The sequence below is a fragment of the Papaver somniferum genome, unplaced genomic scaffold, assembly GCF_003573695.1.
Source record: "Papaver somniferum cultivar HN1 unplaced genomic scaffold, ASM357369v1 unplaced-scaffold_154, whole genome shotgun sequence".
NCBI classification, from domain to species: domain Eukaryota; kingdom Viridiplantae; phylum Streptophyta; class Magnoliopsida; order Ranunculales; family Papaveraceae; genus Papaver; species Papaver somniferum.
The window spans coordinates 783,753-802,332 of NW_020624820.1; the positions used below are offsets into that span (position 1 = coordinate 783,753).

The 18,580-nt window shown below is 35.6% G+C and overlaps 1 protein-coding gene across 2 annotated transcripts; it reads right to left on the minus strand.

The window, feature by feature from the left end:
- Positions 1–8,969: 8,969 nt before the first annotated feature.
- Positions 8,970–16,187, minus strand: LOC113336830 (chloride channel protein CLC-d-like). 2 transcript variants are annotated; one of them, XM_026582504.1, is made up of 22 exons: positions 15,828–16,187; positions 15,449–15,743; positions 15,309–15,355; positions 15,064–15,162; positions 14,566–14,640; positions 14,272–14,360; positions 14,036–14,176; positions 13,874–13,944; positions 13,696–13,775; positions 13,418–13,567; positions 12,886–12,945; positions 12,711–12,785; positions 11,901–12,052; positions 11,200–11,335; positions 10,981–11,112; positions 10,822–10,899; positions 10,672–10,727; positions 10,461–10,547; positions 10,214–10,370; positions 10,022–10,123; positions 9,889–9,935; positions 8,970–9,420 (listed from the first exon to the last, which is right to left on the minus strand). In XM_026582504.1, exons 1-22 carry the CDS (start codon positions 16,017–16,019, stop codon positions 9,339–9,341), a joined length of 2,403 nt encoding a protein of 800 aa, XP_026438289.1. In that variant the 5' UTR covers positions 16,020–16,187; the 3' UTR covers positions 8,970–9,338. The 2 variants fall into 2 exon arrangements, with proteins under 2 accessions (XP_026438289.1, XP_026438290.1); XM_026582505.1 differs by having other exon boundaries at positions 9,894–9,935; positions 15,828–16,019.
- Positions 16,188–18,580: the final 2,393 nt, after the last annotated feature.

An 18,580-nucleotide genomic window follows, 5' to 3' on the forward strand; every position in this document is an offset into this window, starting at 1 on the left:
CCACAACTCCTGTGTGTTACTAGTTGCATAACTAGAGTCGATTCTCCTTTAACCTTAGGTTTCTTCTCGAGACCCTGTAGTTAAACGACTTGAAGACTTCATTGGGATTGTGAAGCCAGACCCAACTATTCTCTTTGTAGTTGCGTGATGTGATCTTGTTGTTTCTATCGTGATTGAGTGCAATTGTAAAATTGGCTTGAGATTCATATCTCCGATAGGCAAGATAGAAAAGTAGTCACAAACACCTTCGTCTCATCGTTTGTGATTCCACAATAACTTGTTTCGCTAGTCGATTAAGTTTATTATGAGGTAATTAATAATACTAGGCTGTTCTTCGGGAATATAAGTCTTGTTTATCAATTGGTTCTTGTTCACCTTGATTTATCAAAAGATGGAACAAAAACTCTTGGGTATTTCTGTAGGAGACAGATTTATTCAATCTTATAGACTTTTCTCTGAGAGACAGATTTGTTTATCAAGTCTTCGAATTTGGGTCGTAGCAACTCTTAGTTGTGGGTGAGATCAGCTACGGGAATCAAGTGCGTAGTATCCTGCTGGGATCAAAGACGTAAGGAGCGCAACTGTACCTTGAATCAGTGTGAGATTGATCAGGGTTCAACTACAGTCCAGTCCGAATCTAATTGGTAGTAGGCTAGTATCTGTAGCGGCTTAATACAGTGTGGTGTTCAAACTGGACTAGGTCCCCGGGTTTTTCTGCATTTGCGGTTTCCTCGTTAACAAAATTCCGGTGTTTGTGTTATTTCTTTTCAGTATTATATTTTGTTATATAATTGAAATATCACAGGTTGTGCGTTAAGATCAATCAATTAGAATTTCCAACCTTTGGTTGTTGATTTACATTGATTGACACTTGAACATTGGTCTTTGGTGCCGTTCAAGTAATTCCTCTTATATGCAATCGGGCTCGCAGATTTCTATTTGCTGATTGCGGATTGAATTAAGAGTTAGAGATATTAAACTCTTTGATATACTTTATTCTATATTGAGTCTGAGTGTCTAGTTGATTCTCTAGAAAGTGTATTGGAATAAGTCCTCTCATATTGCCAAACGAATTGTTGGGTATGGTTGTTAGACCCTCGCATTTTCAAGAACATAAATCCTAGATTGTGGATTCCTTTAGGGATATAACTCGTGCTCAATAGGACTTTAAGATTGAAATTGCTAACCTTCAGTTACAGTTAAATCAGCTCTTTGATGGTCAGTTCAAGTTGATCGAAAAACAAAAATTCATGATTAGCAACCAGAAAAAGATGATCTCTGAATATTCTACACTGAGGAAGCATATTCGTATTGTGATCCGAAAGGTTGTTGTACTGAGTCAAGAGCACAACATGATCACCATTCAACGGGTAAAATATGTTGGAGAGTCTTTCTTCGATGGAGTTGCAGAAAGGTATGAAGAAATAGATGAAGTCTAAGTTTTTTTAAAAAAAAAATCTTGTTTGTAATTTTTATTATCTAGGAAACTTCTTTTGAGGATTTTATTCTTGAGAAGGATAACTAGGGTGTTCACTATCCACTTCTGAGTATAAAAAGGACTAAGGGGAAACTTCTAAAAAATAACAATTTTATTAGTGTGAATTTGTTATTAGAATTGCAGGTCATTGTCTTGGTGGAATTCCCAATATTCAGATTGCTGGTTTACGGTTGATAACTAGAATCTCGGGATGACGACCTTAAACCAAACGTTGAGTGGCTGGAAACCTATTTTTTTTTCCTTTTATTTTTCTTAATTTGCATATCATACCTTGATTTTATGTTGGATGAGTCAATTACATCAAGGACAATATAAAGTTTAAGTGTGGTGGTGTTTTAGCATATTTTGCATATAAAGTTTGTAGTCTTTAGTTAGAATTTTCAATCTTTAGGTAGGAGTTTTAGACATTTTGTTAGAGCACTGCTCGGTCAAACTCGCAAGCGTTGTTATCTCAAGCTTGTTTGTTAATGTTAGTGATCAAAACTATAATTATTGATTTCTAGTCTACTTATAGATATGTCTCGGACTAGGATAGATTGTGTAGTTGAGCTTTATACTTCACGGCGTTCATCAATTGAAGACGAAGAATTACTAAAGAGATCTAGTGGAACTTCATCAACAAAAGGCATGTGGAAACTGAAACTCATCTATCACGCGGAAAGTCTATTTCTACTCTATCTCCTATATTGAGACAAAAGTTATATTGCTATATAGTATTCGATTATACATATTTGATATTTCGAGCTGAGGTTAACTCGCCTACATATTTCTCGAAATATGTGTTGGTAATCTTTCGCTTCGACCAAGTTCATCTTACATTCTTGACGAAAGTCAAAAGATGATCATGTGAAAATCGCATGGTAACGTCTTACGTGATTTGTGTGATGCAATCATTTGATGTAGACCTGAAATGTTTTGTAATGATTATTTCAATAACTTGAAAATTGCTTTGATGCTAATAGTTCGTGAAAACAACTATTGTCATCCTCTAAGAATGTTTCCATGATTGAAATAGAGTTTAGTACATTTAACCACAATTGGATTATAGACATAGTACGCATACTTGCATATATATTGATCCAAGTCCGGTTTAGTATGCATACCCATATGCTTGCATATATATAGACATAGTACGCATACTTGCATATATATTGATCCAAGACCGGTTTAGTATGCATACATACCGGTTTAGTATGCATACTGGCGAGGTCGGGTGAAGTCCGGGAGCCTTGGTATGCACATACTGGAGAACTCAGTTGAAGTTCGAGAACTATTATATCCGTACATGTATGCGTACTAATTCAAATGTTGTTTTGGATGTGTGATAGTACGTATGCATACTGTCGGACACAGTCCAAGTCCGGCTAGCTAAGTATGCGCACCCATTTACATACTTGAGTGGGTTAAAGTTTGTGACATGAACTAATACATTTATGTAATAAGGAATGTAATAACTTGCAAACCGTGGAAATAATGTTCATGAACTGATTCGAGTGAATCAATTCGATTTTGCTTCAATTGTGTTCTTGTGTACTTCTATGATAATATAGCAATTGAACAACTATATAACTAGTTTCGTTTGAGTCATTTGAACTAGTTGTGGTTAAGATGAATAAGGTTGATATGAAATTGTTCATATGGCTAACTTCGGTTAACTATTGTTGAGGCAACTTAGTGTACAGGTTTAGGTACGGTTACCAATATCTATATGAAGGTACATTTCATTTGTGTGTGACAATCTAAGTCCATATAATGGTGGAGAGATATTTCTTTGGTTTCAAGCAAACTTAGCTTGGCTCTGAGATCAGTTTTCATCTAACGGTGAATATTGATTGCTATGTTTCAAAGCTATCAAACCCTGATTTGAAGACTATATAAGGGAGAACTCTAGCAACTGGGAAACCTAATCCCCAAACCTCCTGTGTGATACTAGTTGCGAATTGAGTCGATTCTCCTTTAACCTTAGGTTTATTCCAAAACCTTGTAGGTTAACGACTTGAAGACTTCATTGGGATTGTGAAGCCAGACCCAACTATTTTCTCTGTAGTTGTGTGTTCTGATATTACTTCTACTATCGTGATTGAGTATTATCTTTGCTAAGATTTATTTGAGATTTATCTCCGATAGGTAAGATTAAAAGAAGTCACAAACATCTTCGTCTCATCGTTTGTGATTCCAAAATATCTTGTTTCGCTTCCAAACGATTAAGATTATTGTGGGGTGATTGATAATACTAGATTGTTCTTCGAGAATATAAGTCTGGTATATCAGTTGGTTCATGTGCACTTTATTTATCATAAGACGGAATAAAACTCATAGGTATTTCTGTGGGAGACAGATTTATCTATATCAATAGACTTTTCTGTGTGAGACAAATTGGTTTATCAAGTCTTCGACTTCGGGTCGTAGCAACTCTTGGTTGTGTGTGAGATCAACTAAGGGAATCAAGTGCGTAGAATCTTGCTGGGGTTCAGAGAAGTAAGGAGCGAAACTGTACCTTGATCAGTTTGAGATTGTTCAGGGCTCAACTACATTCCATTCCTAAGTTCATTGGTAATAGGCTAGTGTCTGTAGCGCCTTAATACAATGTGGTGTTCAAATATGGACTAGGTCCCGGGGTTTTTCTGCATTTGCACGCGGTTTCCTCGTTAACAAAACTTCTGGTGTCTGTGTTATTTCTTTTCCGCATTATATTTGTTTATATAATTGAAATATCACAGGTTGTGCGTAAGTTCAATCAATTGTGAATCCAACCTTTGGTTGTTTATTAAATTAATTTACACTTGGATATTGGTTTTTGATACCATCCAAGTTATTTCTTATATTCAATGGGGCTCGCAAATTTCTATTTGTTTGATTGCAGATTGAATTGAGAAATTGAGATATAACTCTTTGATATACTTTTATTAAGATTGAGCCAGAGTGTCTAGTTGATTCTCTTGAAAGTATATTGGAGTTAGTCCATACAGATTGCTAAGACAAATATTGGGTGTGGTTGTTAGACCCCCGCCTTTTCAATTGGTATCATAGAAGGCAAACACATTTAAGAACTCATAAGTCTGTGTTTGTAGCGTTCTGGCTATGGATGATAATATCTCATATAACGCATCACCAGTTCAGAAACATTCTGATTTGGTTCAAAGCCTTGTTTTTCCTGAGAAGTCTCTCACACCTTCTCAATTTTCTTAAACTGTGTATAACCGGGAAGCACGCCTGGATGAGCAGTTGGACGATCTTTTATATGGAAGTGATTCTGATGAGGGACAAGGTGTTGATGAGGAAGTCTCACAATATATCAAGCTTTTTGGCCAACTCATGAAGAAGAAAGGTCAACATCTTGCTTGACTAAGTTTCTGACTCCTCTCTGTCTAGAAAACAGGAAAATGAGAAAACTCTTTAAGGGATACGATTGTGGTTATAATATTTTACAATCTATACTTAAAAATCGTGAAGAAGATGTACATTCAAAGAAGTCTGAATGTGAAAATCTTCGTTGAAATCTCTTTAAGTTGAAAGAAGAACTTGTTGAATCTGAAGCAAGGATTAACTCTCAACAGAGCTGTTTCAAAGACAAAGAAACTGTTTTTCTTTCTCGAGAAAAGCAACTTGAGGTTGATTTAACTGTTTCTCTTGATAAAATCAAGATCTTGGAAGATGACTTGGAAAAGTTCAATACTAGTTCAAGGAAATTAACCACAATGCTAGGAGCAAGTAAAAATCATCGTGATACACGAGGATTGGGATAGGGAATACATGCTCCAAGTATTAGCAAAGAGGTAAAATTTGTCAAGGCTAGTGATTCTTCTCAACAAAAGGTTTCCACTGAAGGAAAAAGTGAAATACCCTCACCGGCAGTTAAGGTTCGAAAGAGCAAAGTATATCAACCTCCAAAGTCAGCACATACGGATCGAGGTAAGAATATTCCTTATGTTTGCCACTATTGCGGAAATAAAGGTCACCTGGAAAGAAAATATCGTTTCCGTATAAGGAATGAGAAACTTCGTGATGTTCTTGTTTGGGCATCACAAGAAGTTGTGAAACCAAGGTCATATGTTAAGGCTAATCCCCTTAACGTTACAGGTTGTAACTGTCCAACCTTTGGGCAAAGGAATCAGTGTTTTGATAAACCTAGATTTGCCTATAATGTCATAAGGAGCCTTTTCACAATCGTAATGATTATCAACAGGGTAACTTTGTAAAGATGAAGACAAGATCTGATGCTCCCAATTGGAGAAAGACTAACTTGGAAAAGAATATAGTCAATCCAATTCTCTTCCGAGAATTCCATAAGAGGGTAAGGAAGAAGGTTCAGGTTGTTTCTAAACACACTCAGAAGTGGATACCAAAGAAAGTTAATGATGCTTTGAGTGTGAAAAGGAATGGTCTCCCAGAAAATTACATGACTATGGAGAAGGCAGTATCCATGATGTTGGAACTTGAAATTCCATTGACACTTGGATATTGGTTTTTGATATCGTCCAAGTTATTTCTTATATTCAATCGGGCTCGCAAATTCCTATTTGTTTGATTGCAGATTGAATTGAGAAATTGAGATATAACTCTTTGATATAATTTGCTTAAGATTCAGTCAGACTGTCTAGTTGATTCTCTTGAAAGTATATTAGAGTTAGTCCATACATATTGCTAAGAGAAATATTGGGTGTGGTTGTTAGACCCCCGCTTTTCCACTTTTTATACAAATAATTGCATGATTTCTAACTTTTAGATATTTTAGAGTGACTAGTATACATGTATCTATTACATACGGAGTTCTTACACGAAAACTAAACTTAGACGTGCTAGAGAACAACGTTGGGGTTTCTTACTTGTTCGAGAGTAGTTGTTGGATTTAACCATGCTGCCAGATAATTAGGTGCATACTGATTTGTATTAGATTTTTTGATCAATCATTTGTGTGGACTGCCTATTGTGACATTAAAGGAGGCACAAGATCTTTAATTCTTTGTAGATGTCTAAAAATTATCCCTTAGATTGTGTTTCACCCTACACTAATTTCGGGTAGAATGGTGAGCTACTCGACTTTGCACCATTTGCAGTGTTACTTTTTGATCTCTTGAGTGTTACTTTTTCAATCACGAGGGTTCCATCAGAGTTGCTAACTTAGACATCTGTTGTAGTCTTGTTTGCAGTTAGCATCAATCGTTCTCTCTCGACAACAACAGGTCCATAGAAACATCATCATCAACAAGCAGAGCATCACAAATTCAAAGGAAAGTTGAAGATATTCAAGATTTACAAGCAACGGTACACGGTAGAGAAAATTTCAGATTCAAGTGAAGCAACATACAACGAGCAGTATTATATATACATGTGGAGACTTATGTACAAGAGTGAAGATTATCAAAGGATGTCAGATATTGAAGTTTATGATATCGAGACAATACAAGTAGTGAAGAATCAAGTGGTAAAGTACTTATACCATGGCCATAGTAGTTTCATTTTTTATTTTATTTTTATCTTTTTCAGTTTGTACTTATTTTTCTTGTCTCTTGAAGAAAAAAAAATGAAAGAAAAAATAAAAAAAAAAAGCTAAATAAAAAAATAATAGTAAAGAAAAAAAAGTGACAAGAGAAGAATTTCATTACTTTAGTTTGTTTTTAATTTGTATTTGTTCAATAAAGATGTGGGGAAGAAGAAATTTATGAAGAAGTTTCAAGCAACAAGGAACTTGAGGAAAAAAAATAAAATTATCAAGGTTCTACGAAGTATAAAAATTCATCATCAACAGTTGAAGACGGAAAAACAAAAATAAGGTAGCATCAAAAATTTGGGTCTTAGAGAACCAAAGAGAATATAAACGGTAAACGCACTCAATCATACTTCCACTGTTTCCTGTCAATCCTTAATCCTAATTGGCACGAACAGTAGATGCACTAATATACTATTATAGAGATTTCATGCGTGTTTTTCATGGAAGGGAGGTTCCTAATCAAGTCGACCATTTCTAAGCTACATATATGTCTGGAGAATAAGATTCTAATTAAGTTGACCACTTCTAAGAATAAGGGCTATGGAATGAGGGATCTCATTCAATACTAAGGAGTTTAATAAAAAAATACACCAAGTTAGATGTTATTATGGAATGAGGAAACTCACTCATTCATCATAACTCACTCATATACTCTTCCGATCGAAGGAGTGGGTGATAGTAGAGACTAGGAGGCTGAAGATCAGCCACTTCGGAAAAACATGCTTGGAGCAGCTGAACATCTACCTTGTGTTTTTTTTTTTAGTTTTTTATTCAATTTAAAACTTCTTTTTTAGTTTTTAATTAATTTAAAAATCTTTTATACGGGTTTCATAATAATTTAATTGTTAAAGTAGTAATAAAAGATACGTAAACGGCTAATATTCAGCCGCTTGTGTAAAATTTTTTTTCCAAAAAGCTAATCTTCAGCCTCTTAGTCTGTAACGAAGTCTTTTCATGGTCGGAAATTCACTTTTTCGCCCAGTCCCTCGTTTAATTTGGTAGTGAACGAGGATTTTTACCCTCATTCCATAGCTCTTATCAACCTGTATGTGTGGAGAGATACCGAGGCATTGATTTTTAATTTACCAACACCGAAAACATTTTTCAAGCTTTACTGCATGACACTTCATTTTCCGTAGGTAAAAAAGATTGAAAAGTTGTGAGACAATGTTGCGACTACACTCGGTGGTGCTATACTGACTAGATAGTGACACAGACTCACAGATGTAGTGTGATAGTTAATATTGCAATTGGCAAATGTTCGCTCATACGAGTGGCACCCATCTAGGTACACGAACAACTTAAGAACTATGAAAGGAAAGAGAGTGCGGGTTTTACTATTGAAGTGAACACTGTCTGGAGTACACTACCCTCAAGTGTGCTCGACGATCTGGAAGGCCTAGCAATTGGATTTTGAACAATACTACATAAAAAGATGTCCACGAGCTGGTCCTTAGAGATTCAAGTATGGAAATCGCTAATCTCGCTGTCATTTTTTTTATTTTAAAAGAATGACCGACGAGTAACGGAAAATGGGTCATTTGTTCAAATATTTTTAAAACATGGTTCAAATGGACGAGTAAAAATTATTATGGGTGAAATGGACACTAGAAGAAATAGCAAGGATGAAACTGACTCATCCCGACTTAAACTTAAAAAACAGCAAGAATGAAACTAAATGCATTCTGAAGTAAATTAAAAATAAGAAAAAGTATTTAAAAATAGGTAGGATGAAACTGTTTACATCCTATCTGTTTTTACATTTTTGTCCATTTAAACAGTATTAAAATCTAAATGTCCTTTTCACCCAGGAATTGTTGATTTTGGTCTTTTTAACCAATTTTGTGTAAACCTCTTGTACTGTTTGGGATACAAGATAACAAAGTTGAATTGAGAAAATTCTACAATTGTACAGATTAATTTGTTCCGTTAAAGAGATGACTACATTGATACCATATCTTGCGAACTAAGAAACTGAAATGAGAAAAACTACCACACAATGGTGGAAGCATTGAAGAAACCACCGCCCAGTGTGCTCACTATTCATTATTCAATGGATCAAAGTGCTTATTCTTACATGTATCACCTATTAATTTCCCCTTCATCTGTTTCTTCTTATATACCATTTGACTACCTAATTTCTGAACATATTACAAGGATTAGCTGTTGTGTGAACAGGGGATGATGGCAACTAAAGTATATAAGAAAAAAATGAGCTAACACAGACCCAGCAGGAAAGGAAAAAAAAAAGGAAAAAAGGTTATCAGAGATGCTAGACAATGAGCAGAAAAAAATTAATCACCGTGGTGCTCCAAAAAAATTATGACAATCAGAGATCAAAACAAAATTTTATCGTTGCACCAGAAGACCATCCAAAAGTGGCTGCTCTGAATCTGCACCCCTAGCAACTCTTTTACCGGGTCTACGATCTCTGCAAAAACCCCAACAGCAACATAAACAAACAATTAGCACAAAGTTGTAAGCAGAACAAGTAACACACTAACTTTACTTGTGCACATTGCAGCATTCTTTGTTTTGTTATTGATATTTAGACCATTACACATGGAACTACATCACAAAGATGAGTGACAGCTCATAAATGCATGCCACGAAGGACAACTAATAACACCCACACAGGGGACTAACAACTACCACGCAGCGGAGGCAAAATATTATGCAATGGGAGGTCAAACTTCTGACATTGTTAGACAGACTTATTAGTATTAAACAAGTAGTTCCTCAGATTATTGCATACCATGAGACTATAATTTATGAATCTTTTCACAGCTGCATGAAGACCTTATACTTGTTGGTGGTATTTCTCTCTTTAATATTATCAGCAGACCAGGTAGATTACTTTAGAAAGAAAAGGTGGGAAAACATATAAAGAGAGAGAGACCTTACACTAGTTGATTGGAGCTCTAAAGTTTCTGATTCCTCATGTTCCTGCATTAAAACAAGTTATTATTCTCTATTGGAAAAGCATTTATGTAAGTGCGATAGAACAAATAAGGATCCATTATGGGAAGTACCTCAATTAACAAATCCTTTCTTGTAATTAGACCAATAACACGAGAAGCACGCGGCACAACAAATATATGTCTTAATCCTAGCTGGCGAAAAAGATTGTATACCTGTATCATATGTAACAGACAAAGTTACAGAGATTTGTGGAAGTAATAATAAAACATTAGAATCACTGGCAATACAAGTGAGAATATCACCTTTGTCAGAGACATATCTTCAGGTACAACGTATGGTGAAGGATTCAGAAAAGGGGCTAGATCTATGTACATTTCCAAGTCGTCTGAAGTAAGATGAATATCTCTTATCGACAATCCTTTACTGGAGACAGGTTTCACGAATTCGCCCAAGTTGTGTCTGGTTGTTTAGCCACTTCACACTTGGTTAACTTGGCAGAAAGGATGAAAAACAGACAAAAAAAATATCGTGACTACAAACTCCTCTAACCTGATTGGTATGGATCCACCAGCCAGATCACATGGCATAGGGCTATGTTGAAAATCTAGTTTAGACTGCAGAAGCACCAATAAGTGACTGCACCCGAAAACCAATTATTTAAATTATTTCCTCGTTGGCTAGAAATTGTTCAAGCCTTAAAGCAGTAATCTTCTAAAAAGCTTCACCATAAACTGAAACTACCAGACATAAGAGAACCTACCTACGGAGGATGAGTCCAATGACAACTGATTCTCCATTCCGCGCACGTTCGACCACCTCCAAGACACATAAGAATATGCTACGTAAAGTGAATAGACAAAGGAAAGTTGGATGGAAAAAACCAACAAAGGTGATGGGTTGTTTAACTTACAGGAAAGCCATTATGCTTGTTGGTTCTCAACATAGAAACTAGATCCGCAACTTTAATAACACGAGGGAAGTAAACAACCTTGCATATGAACAAGCTAGGTCAATTGTTGTTTTCAAATATACATGGTAGGCACCAAGCAAAGAGGAATATAAGACCAACCTTTTGAGTTCTACACGCTTCTTTTGCAGTCATAGTTCGCATTTGGTATTTAGGTTTTGAGTCGAGCAAAGGAATTCCCCTTAGAGAGGCTTGTTCTTCATATAGACCTTCATTGAAAGCATCACCAACAGCCTGCAATATAGAAACGACTTAAAATTGTTCTTTTATCTCTCAAACAAAGATAAATGAAGGTGAGAAATTTTTGGGGAGGCATCATACCTTTGATATAAGAAGAACTAGCATGATAAGAGGTAAAAGCTTCAAATTATTTGTAATTTCAACCATAATGACACAAAGTGAAACCGTCATCCGCATTGAACCTCCAAGAAATGAAGCGGCACCGAGTAAAGCATACCTAACAATTTCACCAAGATTATGTGTTATACATCAGAATAAGTGAGATTACTACTAGTCTATTACAACTGGTTTTTGCACGAAAGTAATACAATCTCAATATGAAAACAGGATGCCAACGTGATAAAGCATTGAAAAGAGGGAAGTGGTAAAGAAAAATAAATAACAAGAAAGATTTGGGATTGAAAAACGTAAGTTAACACAGCAGGTTAAACTTTAAGCAGAGTTTAATCTCTAAATTGGGATGGGGCTACTAAGTCCTGAATCACCAGTAATTACTCTAGTAGTCTAGTTTTATCTGATCTGATAGATATTTAACCTTCCTCAAGCAATGAAAATGAGCCCAAAATGCTTGCACTAACCTGCCCTAAGCCCCTACTGGAATAAGTGAAATAGTCAACATTTCATAGTAGGTTTCCGTAAGGTAGTTTGATTTATGCATGTGCGGATCTGGTGATTTTTTGACCTTACAGAATTGAACTGGCATTAAATCTGCATAACCAGTTGTAAACACATCTCCATACTCAATGGATAGTAAGTAGCAGTGATTAAATAAAGGAACTCACGTTCCTTCCTCGATGTTGAGCTTCTTGTAAAAGTTAACTACAAACATGCCAACAAGCCGTCCATATGTTGATCCTATCATTATTCCAGGAACAAATTGACCAGCAGGAACAGCAGTACCAAATGTTACTACTGCTAAAGTGTAAAACATAACCTGGAAACACAAGAAGAAGAGGATAGTCACAATATGCAAGAGACGATAAATTGGGTATTCAAATTGTTTTTGAAACACGGAAATGAAAGTTCAATTCCTCAGTTTCAAATCAAACCTATCTTGTGCACAACTACTAAAGAATCTCTACATCTTTGGAGGATCCAAACCAAAGATAAAATAGACTGTCAGTAGTATTTATCCGGAATTGGATTTTACTTCAATATTCATTATTGAATTTATCTTTACATAAGGAAAGAGGCCCATTTATCTACCTAGAAAACAAAAATGGGACATTTATGAATCCCCAAGTGGTTATTGACCTATTTCAGAGAACATAATCACCACCTATCTATTTCAGGAAAGGCAGGTTTCATGTAACAAATACACACACATTGGATGTAGTCGTACAGAGATTCTGTCATAAATGTTCTCTTTTTTTAAGCTAAGTAAGACAAAAATCGACTACTATTATAAAAACTCTTACAGAAGCCATTTTAATAGAGTTTTAACTTTACGTGAGAATTATATCCTTCCCGTATTAATATAAAAAAAAAATATATATATATATATAATACTGCATGCACAGTGCAAGTATTATTTTTATAGTTACATATGTATCGAAGAACATGATAGAGACCAGAGTGAAGAAATCAATTACCAAGAAAGTGAGAAGACTTTGAGCACTGTATTCATGAAATGTTTTTGCACTAAATAAATTCCGTATTGCATCGTCCTGCAATCACGTATCCTTCAACATTAGAATAGGAAAAACAAACGAGCACCTTATGAGGAGGGGGGAACATTTAACTTGCTGCAAGAACGCTGATGATTACCTGTGTATTAAAAAAGATAGTTGCCAGATCATTGTATTCCTTGTCCTTCGAACAGAAAAACTGCATCCAACAGAAACACACATCAATTTCGAATGCAAGACCTTAACCTCTAACAAGACATATTAACAGTATTTGCGAGCTACAATGTAGATCTTGATTCTTTTTCAGTAGAACCGATATGCACAATAAAACAAGTGGAATAGAGCATGTTAGAATCGGTGCAGGTAAACCTTCAATTCTTGACATGGATAAATAGGATATGTATCGAATCGGCAATCACAGCATATAGCTCTAAATTCGAGGAAGGGTTACTTATAAGTTGCACTGATGCACATCATACATCATTCAATTATTTTCCTTTCCTGAACACAACAAAGTTATGCTTGATTCTAAGTGTCCAAAAGCTAGACTAGGGGTAATGGATAAAACGTATCATAAGCAAGACCTGTAGTTTTGTTAGTTGGCAGACAGGCTAAGCAAACTCAGAGCATTTACACGGAAAACCCAGAAAAAAACGAAAGATCAAGCTTACATTTACATAATTTCCGTACATTCCTGGCGGACGAGGGCATTCTATATCAGAGTTAGCTTCTGCCTCCGGACATGGACTGCATTCTCGTAGAAGTGGTAGCCCAAAGGATATAATTGAGGTTATAAGAGAGATTAGGCATGCTTCAATAATCTGTGACAAAGTAAAGAATAATAGAATATCAGACCAGACTAGAAGTCTAGAACTAAATAATTATCAAATTTTGTGTGTTAAAAAAAACAAAACAAATGATTCTGTGGACTCTTAGGATCATAACTTACCTTGACCCTATTCCCCTTTTTGTGTAAATAAGTTCGGCGCCAATATGATATATAGAGAGTAAGCTGATTAAATAATGCTCCTGAAGAAAAAAAAAAAGAGCAAGCTGCAGTTCAGGAAAGAAGAAGATATTGAACTGTGTGAGTTTACCTAGATGTGGCTCAGCCTAAAGAATCCTACCTAGAAGTCCTCCAATAACCCCAATAATAGCCATAGGTAGTAACTCCTCAAATGAATAGTCATCCTGGCCACTAATAAAAGAAAATAGTATTTGCCAGAGTTAAAATAGCCCATTAAAGGAATAAAACAAAACAACGGAATAGGAAACGCTAAGATGCCAACCCTGATATGTCCCATATTATGAAGCCACCTGAACCAAAATGCCCACATTTTCCACTCTTGCACCAGCCCATAGCAGTACGCACAACAACAGCCACAATAGCAGATGTGAAAAAGACACGCCACATAAGTTGACTCCTCCACCTACATCCGAAGTTAATTTTAGATTAAGAAGTTATATACTGCCAATCAAACAAAAGGAAAACATAGAAGTGGCAAAAGAAGAAAAGAATTCCTACCATGACGTAACCTCTTCAAGAGCAAACAACACACCACCTACAGGAGCTCTGAAAGCAGCAGCGACCCCAGCTGCACACCCACATGTCACCTTTTCATTGTATGAAGGTCAAAATGAGAATAAGTTGATGTATACGGTGCTTCCACTCATCAATCACCAAAGAGGGTGACAATGGGAGCACATGAGAGTTATTAGTTTTGTTTGTGATACATTGTAATCTACTAGCAGGCAGTATATTAATTGGACCAAACAGTGAAACCCTATCATGATGCTTTATGAAGGATAAATTACTCACAAGATCACGGCGGTCACGGTCACTCTTAAATACTTGTAGCCACCTCAAGCTTAGATGATATTTTGTCGACCCACCCTGGAATTATTGAAACGTGAAAGAAATTTTAGTTTGAAGACCACAAATGAGAATGAAGACATACTGGCCATTGAGATTTCAACATTCTGAACAAAAGGCACGGGATCAACTACATTAGGAGCTCAACATATAAGTAACTCTATTCTATGCAAGATATAGCTAAAAGAATAACTTAGATTGCAAACATTAATTGTATTATTGGAATTTGCTCGTCTTTGAACTACATTAAGCAGTAACCTCAGCTACACTGTGGAGCTCCATCAGAGTCAAACAATGAACCTACTAATACCCAAGCTTGCCAATGCTGATTACTTAAAAGTTGACATATGATTATCGGAACAAACACTTTTATAACGCCTGGAAAGCTCAGTATAATTTGTTAGAAACTACAAGTGGCTTCCAAATTGGTGTGTGCTTACTTACTTGTCCTAGCAGAGAAGCAATGCAAGCACCAGTATGGACAAGAGGACCCTCTTTGCCTAGAGCAAGTCCACCTCCCACTGAACCAATGCTTCCAAATATCTGTCAGCAAGTTCACAAAAGAAACAATCAATTTACATCCAAACGAAAAACAATCAATTTACATCCAATCAAAATAAAGGAGAGCTACACTAAAAAATCAACAACAACGACGACAACAACAACAACAACAAAAACACAACCAATACCTTTCCAACCAAGGTTCTGAACAGAAGAATACCATGCGTATCAACCCCTGAAAATTCATCATATTTATCATAATCCTCAAACAACTATATATCAATAACCCACGAGAACGAAGATCGATAAACACTCACACGTTACGTACCGTTTAGATAACCTTTAATCTCAGGAATACCAGAGCCTGCTGCAGCAGGTGCAAATTGTGTGATTATACAGACAGATGAAAATACCAATGCCAAGTTGATTAATATGTACACCAAGAACCCCAATAAATAAGATTTCTGTATTATTGCAAACGTTGCTGCAAACTTCCATCCAGCAAAATTCTCAACGGCAATGTTAATAAAAACAGCAGCTAATCCAGTCCCAATACCAATGAGCAAAGCAAAGAACCATTTAACAGCAACATAGTATCCAACATAAAGCTTTCCTCTTTGTGACTGTTACAAGGAAATCCCCAAATTAAAACCCTAGAAAACTTGAATTAAATAAGAGAAAAAAACCCTAGAAAATAAGAAACAGACCTGTTCTTTTCTGTAAGCATAATTCTCGATAACTTCATAATCAAGACTTTCACTGCTACCTTCACTTAGTTTTCTAAAAGTAATATCATCATCTAAATCACCCCCAGTTTCACCTTCTTCTTCTGAGTTTGGTAATCTAGACCAAACTAATTTTGCTGTCTCAATACCATTCTGGAAATGATTAGACAGCATACTTCTTAGTGAACCCTAAATTTTGTACTCATCAATCAAAGCGATCAAGTAGTATCAGTGAATAATAATTTATTGGTGATAAAGATCAGATTTGAAAAAGGAAGAAGTATTAGCGATTAAGGAATTGAGAAAGGAGGAGGAGAAGTAAGAAAAAAATTCTCAAAGTGGGGAGAATGACTGTTACCAGTACCCACAATAACACTACAACCTTAGAATAAGGGGGCCCAAGTCAATAAGTCCAGTGGGTTGGTAGTTTCTTTCAAATCCCATTTATAGTCTCATTTCCTTTCTTTTTCAGTTACCACCGTGAGCAGTGCGCAGAAAAACCGAAACCGCGGTTTTCACCCGTAATCGGCCGCAAAATTACGGGTGAAAACCAATCTGCAAAAATCTATGGATCGGACACGGTTGAATTTTCAAATCCGCAAGGTTTAGCGGTTTGGTTGTGGTTGGACTTTGAAATCCGCGGATTCACCCGCACCCATAAAAATTGAGTTTTAGATTTTAGATTAGATTAGATATCTCTAATTTAATTTACTGGGAATAAGAGGTTCATCCTCTTCAGAGAACATTTCAAGATCTGCATAATCTTCTTCAAGAAACTGAAGGTTTTGAAGCTTCTCGATGCTTGCATGTGATCCATTCCGTGCGTTGTGAGAAAAACTGGAAAAAGAAGTTGTGCCCTCCCCTTGATACTGAATATAAACACAAAACAAGGTAGTAGTTAATTATCTGCCAAAGGTGGTCTAATGTGGACAAAAATCCTGTTAAAGCACTAATCCAGGAAATTTATCCTGTTGTTTGTCAATTCATAGAGGAAATGAAATTTATTTTCAAAAACAAGGTGTTACATCAAATGATTAAAGATCACTACACTTATCAGTTGCAGTGTTAATTAAGATTACTACCTAGTACGTATATATTGTACTCATAATGTTGTGCAACAAAACTTTGGCATTTGCTTCATTGTTATTAATTTATTATCATGGAAGTGAGACAGTGAGTTAACATAAATAGAGAAATCAATTGCCATACGAAGGGATTTTCACGGATAGGTAGACTTTTTTTTTTAAAAAAAATCTAAATCCGCGGTTAATCTGCATCCGGTACGCATCACCCGCTAATCCGTGAATGTCAAATTCGCGAGTGATTGGTCCGGTTACGGTTCAATTTTCCAAATCCATAACTTCCGATTTAGTTGCGGGTACCCCTAATCCGCAACCGTCCGTCCGTTGCACACCCCTAATGAGCACATATGACATGACTATGTCGTAATTGCCTTAGATTATTTGTGTTTATTTATATTTATTATGAAGGAACTTATATTACAGTACAAGTATACCAGTTATTCTGAAAATTTTGTTGATTTTTTGCCAACAGGAGTAGTATTTAAATATTCCTTGATTCTTCTTCCTTATAAAAATATATCCCGAGAGAGTATTTAAGTTTTGATAAAATTGGATTAGTATTTTATGAAGTGTAAAACTGTATTAGTATGTTTTGACATATGAAGGTGTCAACTCAACCATTTTTCTTTTTTTAAGGTTAATTAATTTATATAGTTTTGTATGTGGAACAAAATTAGACCACGAAATCTAAATTGTAATCCTTAGAGGTATTTGTAATCTTGTCAGAAAAAAATTGGTCCAAGCACTCAACTTACTTCATAAGCAAGAGAGTTTCATCAAACAGTCCCCATAATGGAAATCAAACATTCTTCTCTCATTCAAGGTGACGTCTCTCCTCTGCATAGGTATGCAAGCAACGTCGACGACGACATCCAACACCACCAAAAATAAATAAGCATATATAAAATTGTAGATTGAGTTTTTTTGAAATGTCCAACTCATTGTGAGATGTTACTTCTAATTTTGATAAATTAACAACAGGAGAACCAAATTGAAGCATAAAGGTCAGGATCCGTCATATTATCTGAAAATGTTGAGTTGAAGTTTTTCGAAGGAGATTGAAGATGTAAGTAAAGCAAGTGGAAGATAACTGGATAAACAAAACAAAGTTGATGTTTAAGAATCTGAGTATAATTGAAAGGAAAAAAAACCCTCGAATTCAGCATATCAAAATCAAAATTAGGGATGTATAATCAAAGTTATCTTGTTTCATAACAACAACAACAACTACAAGAAAGAAACTCAACATCGATTGCCAAATTCATGTTTTAGTTTCAGAGGGATATGGGAAACTTATGTGCCGACTAGAAAATCGTATATAGGTGGCGTTGTTATGCTCTCGTCAAGATGAATCCCTAGCATGGTAGTTGTTTTCCAGTAGGAGGACTGGAAGAGGATGCCGGATCATGAGCACAAATGACATGATTATATATATCATAATTTCCTTAGATTTTTTCTTTTTTTTTAAGCGACTTAGGTTATACTACAAGTATAACATTTTTTTTGTTTTGCATTATTTAAATATCCATTGATTTTTCTTCTTTACAAAAATATCTTTATATAAGGGGTATATTTTAAGTTTTAATAAAATTGGGTTAGCAGTTTATAAATTGTAGAATTGAATTAACTAGTTTTTCACCCGTGCGATGCACG